General features: G+C 37.3%; 2 protein-coding genes across 5 annotated transcripts; one reads left to right on the top strand and one right to left on the bottom strand.

The window, feature by feature from the left end:
- Positions 1–228: 228 nt before the first annotated feature.
- On the bottom strand, positions 229–4,859 carry LOC105276268 (ubiquitin-conjugating enzyme E2-24 kDa). 4 transcript variants are annotated; one of them, XM_011333769.3, is made up of 6 exons: positions 4,764–4,859; positions 3,447–3,581; positions 3,282–3,332; positions 3,015–3,147; positions 2,603–2,750; positions 229–2,409 (listed from the first exon to the last, which is right to left on the bottom strand). In XM_011333769.3, exons 2-6 carry the CDS (start codon positions 3,575–3,577, stop codon positions 2,312–2,314), a joined length of 561 nt encoding a protein of 186 aa, XP_011332071.1. In that variant the 5' UTR covers positions 3,578–3,581; positions 4,764–4,859; the 3' UTR covers positions 229–2,311. The 4 variants fall into 4 exon arrangements, with proteins under 4 accessions (XP_011332071.1, XP_019886200.1, XP_011332073.1 ...); XM_020030641.2 differs by lacking the exon at positions 4,764–4,859 and adding an exon at positions 4,585–4,604; XM_011333771.3 differs by lacking the exon at positions 4,764–4,859 and adding an exon at positions 4,177–4,551.
- Positions 4,860–6,136: 1,277 nt separating this feature from the next.
- On the top strand, positions 6,137–9,022 carry LOC105276266 (cilia- and flagella-associated protein 36). Its single transcript, XM_011333765.3, has 5 exons — positions 6,137–6,245; positions 7,005–7,180; positions 7,439–7,626; positions 7,790–8,129; positions 8,286–9,022. Exons 1-5 carry the CDS (start codon positions 6,137–6,139, stop codon positions 8,538–8,540), a joined length of 1,068 nt encoding a protein of 355 aa, XP_011332067.1. The 3' UTR covers positions 8,541–9,022.
- The last annotated feature ends 2,319 nt before the right edge of the window (positions 9,023–11,341 follow it).

The raw sequence follows: 11,341 nt of genomic DNA, 5'->3' as shown, positions 1-11,341 counted from the left end.
GTATTTTAGGAGCCAACATGTCCTTAGCACATATTCATATATAGCTTTTATGTATACTAATAAATTTAATGACACTAAAACTGGTATTATTTTAATCAAATCCTTTCCATCGTTTACGAACGCCTCTGCAACTCCCAACGTTATGACGAATTGCGCAGAGTGTGACTGAAAAGAGATTATTTTTAACAAAAGATAGGAGAAGGGTATTACAATAAGAACTACCAAACGTCAGCATATAATAAACTGTATTTCATTTGTTATATCATTAGTTAAAAGATCATCGTTTACCAATATATATAAGATTGATCTTCTTACACTTGTTTTCTGACATTCATATTCTTTATACACGCGAGTAAAAGAGCTTCCGTGGATCAACCCGGCGAATCGTAAGTTTTGAAATCATCGGGATCATGTAAGCAAGTGTCACAATCGCCTTTTCCTCTCATCCTGTCCTGTTTTTTTGTTTTTTTTTACAAGAGAATGCGCCTCGTAATCGTAGACTGGGTCTGGTATAGTGCGTGCTCTCGTTTTCAGCGTGATTTACGTTATTTATTTAATGTATACACGACATTTAAAAGTAACGAGATCTATTACGTTTTGCTGGTATTCTGGTAATTTTCAGATGTATAGGTGGGTATATGCACGATCTATTTACAATCCGGAGGAGCGGAATTAGGACTGTACTCTCCACTTGAGAATTCAGATAAAGTTGGAAACGTTGCGTTACCTGCGTCTTAGAAAATATAAAGAGTCAAGACTTGCCGACTAAATTAAAATCCGAGAATACTTATAATTTGCGTCATATATAGGAACTTACGCGAGTCGCATATTCCGCACATGCATGTCACGCAATATTTACACTCGTCGAATTTGGCGGGGAAAGAGATGTAAAACGCGGTTTACTTTACACAATAAACTGTACAATATCAGTATTCGTCGAGCAAACTTTTTCTCTCCCCCTTTTCACTCTCTTTCCCATCTCTGTATAAACTATAATTACACTTACTACCTGATATTTCTAAGCAATTATCTACGTTTTTTTAGAACAGATATGTACAAAGTGACTTCAATCACCTTGTTTTTGTCCAGCTGTCCACACGATATAAAAAACTGTGAGAAATCATCCAGGAGACGCTCGGTCTATATGTCTGATACAGATTAGAGACGAAATTATTCAGTACGCTTCGACCTTTTTTTATATATGGTATGCAACAAAATTGATATGTAAATATCTCTAAAATACAATTAAATAATATACGAAAAGTCTAAGAACATGTAGATTGCACCAACGTCGGTTAGCGCCAGTCGTTAGATTTTCTCTCTCTTTCTCGCGCGCGCTCTCTTTCTATCTACATTACAACTAAACTACGATATCTATAAGAAAGGGATAAGAAATCGCTAACCATTAATTAGCGAGTTACATGATTATTGGTGCAATCGCTAGCGAAGCTTCAATTTACACATACATATATATATGTAAAATTTCGAACGTAAATTCAGGTGAAAATTCCAAGTTTCTTGAAACGTATCGGTGTAAGAGTGTACAAGAAAAAATAATATTTATTTACAATTACAATAGTTTTTTTTGTGAATGGGCCCAGACAGTGGGATTATTACCTGATAACGCAAGTGTTCCGTCTGCTTCATGCAGAACATCAGAATCACTGAATCGTGAACACAAAAAATCATATATGCAGTAGTTTTGCAGCAATTAAATCACTCTTCTCTCTCTCTCTCTCTCTCAAATCAGGTGAGATGCATATGAACATAATAATTTAAAAGTAAAACAATTTAATATAAAAATATCGGGCTGTTTAATAATAGAAAAGGGCCTCTATACTTTTTACCTTATCGCTTATATGCCTATCAGTTTACTTACACTTTATCATTTAGATTATCAATATTGTTCATGTTATCTCCTATTCTAGAAACATTAGCAGCATTGGTAGAGTTGCATTGTTTTGATACACAATGCAATCCATTTAAATACTATCTCATTGTAACCTTTAAGTGAAAAAAACTCCTGTCTCGTTATGCCCTAATACGTACGCACGCACGCATTGTTCGTACATACACTCGCACGCACATTCATTCATTCGTCTTAGGCACATTACATACTAAACATAAAAGCACATCACAATCATGTTTGAGCTGATCTCAAAAATGGTCTTTTGCCCACTCGCGTTATCCGACCGACATGATCATAGACAAAGATGCATACAGGCTACGTATGAGACAAGTTGTATGAGAGCAGCAGCGATCATAAGTTGGCATGAGACTAATAGGAGTTTAATATGAATTCAGAGCATGCTCATGTGGCATAGCGTTTGGTCCAAAGCCGTGCTATGCGATCGTGTTCTTCCCTATTTTGTAGGTATTGCGTGGCTATACTACCTACTAATGGGTCAGCTGTAAAATAAAATTATTCCGGTCACGTTACGCCTGTGCAAAACGAAGTACACAAATTGTCTAGATACTTTATTCTTTTAAATAAATTTAAAAAAATTATTAAAGTTAAGTTTTACTAGTTTTCAATTCTTCAGCGATTCACGATTTCGTGTGTTTACATTGTATTTCGATAAATCGTAGATAACACGCTCACCTGGATTGCAGTCTGTCAAGAGGGAACATATAGATAATAAAACCTTTGAAATCGTCAATGCAGGAGACCAATTATCCTTTAATATATCCAAGCAAATGACTCCTTGACTATTTATATTGCAATGGTAGATGCGCGTTCGGAATGTAACCTGTCGGAAATACGTTTCTGCTTAAAATACAATAATGAATAATACATAATAAAGTGCACATCAGATGTGTAGAATTTTTCACTTATTGGAACAAATCAAATCACTTGCGGTTACAGATTTTATATACAAATAACTGAATTTGCTAAATCCGACAATTTATTACCTAATCTATGCTTTATGAATAATTTTAATATAAATTTTCAAGAATTTTATTAAGACGTTATGACATGTTTATTTAAATGTTTAATAAAATTATGAATTTACCTTAGGAGGTTTAAAGGGATATTCTGGCGAGAAATGTATATCAAGAAAGAACACGCCACCCTCATAAACTGAACCTGGAGGACCCAGTATGGTAGAAACCCATTCGTATAGGTTATCACCTTTTGGGCCTGCACTATAAAATTAAATTTAATTTAGCACGTATGCACTACCCTCGTGAAAGATCGAAACCACTTTATATCCATACCATCTTATCAATTCTACAATATTAAAATGTTTTGTCGCGATACAAAGCCAACGATAACGTACCTGCAATTTGGAGGAGGATCTAATGTGATTTCTGCCAATTCCTTTTGTATCCTAACAAAAATACGACTAAATTTAATGGCTATGGATTAGTATAGCGTCTAATCACTGATACAGATACATGAAAGTATCGTATTGCGGGACAAAGACACGTATCATGTGCATCACCTTTTAGCAGAAGTTCCTAAAGCTTTCGACATCTTTGGATTTGGCTTAGCTTCCTTACTGTCTGGTTTATTGTCTGCCAAAGAAGAACCACGTCCTCGTCCAGTCCCACTAGATCCTGCTCCTGATGACATGACTCTGCACAGCAAAGGTATTTTTATACTGATATTTATATCTATAAATTTCTACAAGCTCTATTTATATATATAATGAAAGGATAAATTGATATCACACAGGAATAATTTTGGAGTCATAACAGAAATACGTAAGATTGTATCCAAGATTACACTGTATGATTTTGCTTTAATTAGTACTTGTAAAGTATTCTTACAAAAAGGGAAATTAGCTAATTAGTGTCCCTCTACGTAAACCGTAACACGCAAATTCGTTACAAGAAAAACAATTAATTATCGGAGCGAAGCCTATCTGGGTTCATCATCATTCCGGTGTCACATGCATGAGGCAGAGTTAGTAAACAAGTTAAACATCGTTTTCCAGGCAAACCGAAATCATAGTTAACAATTCCGATAATACGAGGCACTCCTTAAAACGCAATGTAAACTGCCGATACACCAGGCGATCGGCCAGGAAGAACGAACGAACGAACGATCGTTTTGCGTGCTCAAAATCGTAAACGGAATCGTAAAACAAAGAATTTCTATCGAGACACACACACGATTTCGCCCCCCCCTCTTTCTCTCTCCCCCCGCGGGAACATAAACATCACGCATACTTGATCGCCGCCGGATAAATATCTCGTTACTCGATATCTGCGCGTTGTATTTTTAACAGCGTCACGGAGTGCGACGCGACGAGAGAACTGGCCCGGAGAATCGCGTCGTTTGCGACGCGCGAATAAACGTGCGAGACCGCCCGCGTACACGACGATCCGAGCGGGGCATCGCGGAGACGGGGAAAAAAAAGATCATTCCGTCGAACGTCATCGCATCGTTGTCTTGCCGATGCGAAAAGCCGGGGTTCAACGCGCTCGAAATTGATTTCTCCGTTCCGGAGCGCACGGGCACGCGATTTCGATTTTCTCTCGGGGTCGAGAGAACGCCTTCTTCTTCTTCTTCCCCGCCAGCTATCGTGCGAGGGAGACGCGAGAACGCTCAGATAAACGCCGGGAACGACGACGTACGTTCCCGGCACGTCGTCGTTTACGAGCTTCCTCTTCTCGCTCCCGTCACGGAATTCGTGCCCTTTTGGGACACGGTGCGTCACTTCTCGTCCTTCCTAACCCTCTCTCCTGTCTCGCCGATTCGTCTGCGGTCTGATTGCGCGAGGAAGGCTACGGGAGTGCACGCCGTGCCAATGTACCTCGTGTTCGATGTGCTCCACGCCGCGTTTGCTGTCGTCGCGTTCTACAAGCTCGAGCTTCGCCGGGTCGACGGTGGAGGGAGACAGGGGGGCGGAGGGGGAGGGCCGGCCCGCCGTTTCGGATGCGGGAGGCCCCGACGATTGCCCTCGGTCCGGAACGGCGCGTGGCCACTCGGGATAATGGAGCCGCGACTGCCGGGCGGCGGATCGGGGGCGGGATACACGCGGTGGCGGCGGCCGTTATTGTCCTCGAGTCACGCGGTGATGCACGGGGATGGGTATCCACACACGAACGCGCCCTACGACGAGAGACTGCGCCGCCGTTGCCGCGGCTCTCAGCACACAGCAGCGGCACTCGCGAGGAACGCGCAGCAGCGCACGCAGCACCGGCGCGGCTCGGTGGACCGACGACGACGACAACGGCGGCGATGATCGCACGCGACAACGCCGTGAAACAGCGGTGCACGGGCGCACAGAGGCAGAGAATTTCGAATCGCCCTCGCGAAATGTCCTGTCCCGGAAGCCCAGTGCACCTCAGGACCACGTCCTCGTGTCGCGACCATTCATCTCGCTTTCATGTTCCGAAATCACGATCGCGGCGTCCTTCTTCCCTCGGCGAACGCCGAAACGTGCGCATCTCTGCGTCGCCGGATGTTGACTCTGCCGCCGCTGCGGCAGACGCGGGCAATCCCAACGTTTTTCCACAGGCGCTACGGTCGCCCGGCGAATCCCGGCGCGCCCGGCGCCACCGACCGTCCACCGCCATTTTCCCTGTGAATTCTGTTACGCTGATTGGCACACGAATTCCCTAGAGTCTACCATCTTTTTTCTCTCCTTCGAAAATAGATATTTTTATATTGCCGATCCTTGCGAGTTGATCAATCGTGGTCGAGTTAAAAATGATTTTATTCTTTTTTTAATAGATTTGCATTATTTACGATGCATTTATTATTCTTGTTTCTGTGTGCAATAAATTAGTAATAGTTGAATATGTTGTTAAATTATATTGTAATGTGCCTTTTGCAGGACACGAAATATTCTTTCTTACATTTACTAAACTACCTTCGAACGGGCATAATACGGTTTATTTTGAAATTAATATTTACTGAGACAAATGATAAAATATTCTATCTAGGTATCGATCTCTCCGGGTATCACTTATCTATTCTAATCGCGGAAACAAAACACAACGAAGTAACTTTGCATCGATCCAGATGAATAATATCAGCGCAAGTCTATTCTACTGCTACATATGTTTTGTCCATCGTAACTATGACAACTTGGCAAGCTTAGGGAAGTCGTATATCGGGAGCAAACTTAATCGCGAAACAGACGCTCGACGCAAGTGCGTATTCGCAGTATATTTACGCAAAATGAACGATAAGGATGACAGTGCTTGGGTGTTCGATTCTCTGATTGGATTCTTGCAAGGTCCCATTTGGTCTGCGCCCTTATTGACCTTTATCGAAGAGAAGTCCCTTGGTTCGTACAGTTGTCATAGTTTCACCCTTTTTTAATGAGTTGAACCAGCTGAAATTTCTTGTGCACAAACAAATTTTGTTAATCTTATTCATTTAATATAATTAATATAATTTATATCAAACCCAGTGAAAACGGCCTAGTTAAAATGATGTCAATGTAGCATCAAAACTGCAGTACGTTTTCACTGGGTAAGCTTTGTTAAAATCAAATTTTTGTTTTTAAATTTCTATTTTCAAGTATTCAAATTTTTACATTTTAATGTAAAATAGACGAATATATTGTTAAAATGACTCCTCTATGTCGCCAATATGTTCAATAATAAATAATCCTTCCTATTATAGACCAACTGGCTATACAATAAATAAATAATCAAGCGCATTAACGTTTTGACTATTGTTTTCGGTCCTTTTCATGTGCATAAACTATTATATAGCTATTACATAACTATCGTGCGCTTGATTATTTATTTATTGTATAGCCAGTTTTGGTCTATAATAAAAAGGATTTATTGAATATATATTGTTAAATGAAAACTATATAAATATATTCTTCACAACCTATCTTTACCTTTGTATCAATTTTTAAATCTATTTCACGTACTTTGAAATATACATTTATGTACAATTATACTTCTTCCTTGAAAGAAGAGAAGCTAATTATTTCCATTGCAATAAGTATCTTGCAATGGAAATGTTATCTCAAAACATTACAAAAAATGTGATATAATCTTTTGTATAAATATAATTATATATTTTATAGTTTTCGAGGCCAATACTGAAGATTGCGAGGAATATCGAAAAATATATCAGGAGTATAAAAATTTAGTCGACTTGTTGTTGGGATGCTTCATGGAAGACATGGGTATCACACCGGAGCAATTCGAACATGCATGCTCAGTTAATCGAGATACCAAGATTCCCATACAATTCCAACAAGTACGATTATTATATAATAAATTTATATATATTTATATATGCAATAAATTATGGTTTGTTCAAATTTTACGAAAGATCTCATGCATATTATGCACGTATAAGAATAAAATACGTTGGAAATTATTTACAATTTAACATACATATAAAGAAAGCATAAAAAGATAATGCACTAATACGGCTTAATGACACTTTGCATTAATAAATGCTACCATTCTCTTACTCAGAGCTATATAACATGTTGCGTCGCGCGTTTTGTAGAATCTATTTGAACAAATATGGGCGGCGAACGAGTACGAGATATTCAAACGGATGATGATACAAAAGAATCTGGAGCTTCAATTGCAGGCGCTGAATATGATCGAGCAGAGATTTGGTCTCACACCTGCATCCCTTATGTACGAGGATGGTTTTATCGATGACGAGTTGGTCATGGAGGATCTGTTACAGTATGTTGCATTATAAATATATTCATGTATATATTTTATATTTTTATTTAAACAAAATGAAAGAATATTTATCGCATAAAGATGAAAGATGTTTCATAAAAATCAAGCAAAACGAAGTGATTTTTATATCGATAATCAATTATGTTTTGTGTATGCGTAACAGCAAACACGCTTTGGAAGATCAGAACGAGGGAGAGTCGGATATACCGTCCGGAACAACAATTATTGCCGAACACGAGCGTCTAGCTGCCGAGTATCACAATGAGCGGGCATTGTTGGAGGAAGCGTTAAAAAAGTCGCAAGAGACCTCCAGGAATGCCTCGGACGATGAATCGACGGAGGAGGTCGAGTGCGCCAGCATGCCTGAGAAGGCTGAGAAAGAATCATCGGAGAAATTTCCTCGACTTAAGATGGCCAAACCTCTCAAGCCAATACCAGTTTCGAAAAAACCAATCCTGGATTCCAAAAAGGAATCCAATAAAGATGAAGATAAGGATGAAGAGGTACACGTTTTCAATTTATTTATATTTGTCCAATATTAATTGCGTGCGAGTAATTTTGGGGGAAAAATGGATGGAGATTTTTAAAACGGTGCACAATGACGTATGGAAGCAAAAATATTCTTCTCTCGTTGCATTACATAGTTACATTAATTGTAGATGAACATGGAAGACATCAGAAAGAGGCAAGAGTACTTGAAGGCTAGGCGAGATAAACTCGTGGCTTTGAAAAAGGAAGCCAGGAGTCAGAAACTGGAAATGAATAAAACTCGGCCGAGTTCGGCTAGAGTGGTTGCCGAGGCGACTATGAAGGGACAGCAGGAACTAGAAGCAGCGCAAGCCGTAGATCCTTCACTACTTCAAGTGCGAAGAGCTCTCGCGGCCCGACTAAAGGCCGAAGTTGTGCATAAGTAAACGTACTTCCGCGTGGTATTGCTTCTTCTCGTAATATTAACTGTAACACTCGAAATTACAGTTCTAAATGCTTCACATAAAAGATTAATTGCTGATTAGAATATTTAGAAACGGAATAATACGTGCAGTCGAAAAATATATTCGAATGATACATGTCGAATTTAATTTTCTGAAGAGCGTAACGCGCGAGAAATTGAGAAATATAAGCTACTTTTATACATTTACATCTACTCGTTTGAACGTTTTAATATTCAGAACATTCTTATTTTTAAATAACACTTCATAAAGCATAAAGAATAAAAAAGAAGTATATATCCATTCACATGCTATCATTTCTCATAATTCAAGGTTTAATTTAACGAAGCTATATACGTTTAATAAAAAAATACGTGTTTTTGAAAACATCTTTTCTTACTATAGTATCCTTGCGTAATAATGTAGGTTTGATAAATGTACAATATTCAATATTAAACATTTAACATGCATATTTATAAACGTACGACATATATAAAAAAGTATATATAAAATAAAAAACATTTAGAAATTTAGATTTAATATATATATATGCTAACTAGATTAAGTCATATTAATTATCGAATACACTATGTAAATACATTCATGCAGAAACTTAATTGAATAAATGTTAAGGTAGGTTAAAGCTTCAGTCATTAATCAACTCTCGCTCCTTCATCTAATTTTAAATTTTATTTAATTAAATACTCTTCGCACTTCTACAACACACTGTATTTGTATAACACACATTTATCATTCTCACTTCTTTGTGTGCAGTCTATCTCCTAACAAATGAGGTGAATTCATGGCATAATACCAGCAATAAGTACACTATGTATAAGCATGTAAATTATTATTTAATTAAAATTATTAATTGTACAAAATAATATAGAAAATAATATCGTTGAATAGATAGCATAAAAATAGTTGCATGTATTATATATATCCAGACTTGTTGCAAACTATTGGGTTGGCCAAAAAGTAATTGCGTTTTTTTTATATAAATAAAAGGCGAATTTTTCATGGGAAACAAAAACTTTATTAAACAATATATTGTCCATTTTGTTTGATTATCTTTTGCCATTTTTCAGGCAACTTCATGATTCCGCGCTCAAAAAAGTTCTTATCTTTTTCAGCGAAAAACAATTCCAACAACGATTTGATATCCTCATCAGCAGTCAAGGTTTTACCATTCAAGGCGTTTTGCAAAGAACGAAACAAATGGTAATCTGATGGTGCCAGGTCTGGCGAATATGGTGGATGTGGTAACATCATGGTAACACATCCCATCCAAGCTGCAACAATTTTTCACGAGTGACCAAACTTGTACGTGGTCTAGTGTTATCATGGTGAAACACAACACCTTTGCGATTCACCAATTCTGAACGTTTCTGTTTGATGGCATCATTTAATTTATCCAGTTGACGACAGTATACGTCTGAATTAATGGTTTGATTCCTTGCAAGCAGCTCAAAATACACAATACCTTTAAAGTCCCACCAGACTGACAGCATAATCTTTCTTTGGTGAATATCTGCTTTTCAAGTGCTTTGAGCAGGTTCATCACGCTTGCTCCACGATCTTTTTCGTTTGACGTTGTTGTAGACGATCCATTTTTCGTCGCCTGTTATCATCCGTTTCAAAAATGGATCATTTTCCTCACGTTTCAAAAGAGAATCGCAGATGTCAATACGCTTAGTGAGATGAATTTCTTTGAGCTCATGTGGTACCCAAATATCGAGCTTACTAATGTATCCAAGTCGTTTTAAATGGTTTTCAACACTCGATTTCGATATGTTAAGATTCTCAGCAATCTCTCGTGTCGTTAAACGCCGATTGGAATCGATCAGTGCCTTTATTTTGTCATCATCAATTTCGATTGGCCTTCCTGAGCGTGGTGCATCTTTTACATTAAAATCTCCAGATCGAAATTTAGTAAACGAATTTTGACACTGCCGCAGTTTTAAAGCATCTTCGCCATATACATCACATAACTTTTTATGAGCTTGCACAACATTTTTCCCTTTTCGGAAGTAATAAAACAAAATATGAGGAAAATGTTCTTTTTGATTTTCCATTTTGAAATCGACGGCAAACAAACAATTGTTAACGAAATCGTGTACTTTCTTTTTCTAAAACAAGCTTGAACTGTGAGTTGTTAACCTACATAATGAATTTGCGGTTTAGAATGAAGTTAGTTACATTTCAAGACATGTATATCCATCTATTGGAAAAAAACGCAATTACTTTTTGGCCAAACCAATGTTCAAAATGATATCTGTAGAAAAATATCCACAGTAGATTTAAATATGCAAATTTCATTTCCTTTCATAAAAGCTTGAATGAAATTTAACAATTTTTTGTTATCCCAAATATATCAATATGTAATAACTTGATATTATAATAATTAATAAAAATTTTTATTAATTATTATAATATCAAGTTATTACATATTGATATATTTGGGATAACAAAAAATTGTAGCATATGCTACGTAATAGTGTAATGCATTGCCATATTTTAATAAATTAGTAATTGATCTAATATTAAATTCGAATTAAAATGGAACAACCTGAACATTTATTTTAGAAATTTTCTGTTGTTTCCGAAATACAATTCTAAGGAGTAATTAAACCACCTTCCATACCGGTAGGCCGGCTTTTTGCTTTTTTCGATTCGAAAATTATTTGAAATAACGAAAAGTGTTTCATGCAAAAGTTTCATGGTATAAACGCCTCTATTTACTGTCATTAATAAAATTTGTTTTAAATAATTTCTAAAAACAATTT

Source organism: Ooceraea biroi, chromosome 9 (assembly GCF_003672135.1).
Source record: "Ooceraea biroi isolate clonal line C1 chromosome 9, Obir_v5.4, whole genome shotgun sequence".
Lineage (NCBI taxonomy): Eukaryota > Metazoa > Arthropoda > Insecta > Hymenoptera > Formicidae > Ooceraea > Ooceraea biroi.
This window is presented reverse-complemented; position numbering and strand designations above follow the sequence as displayed.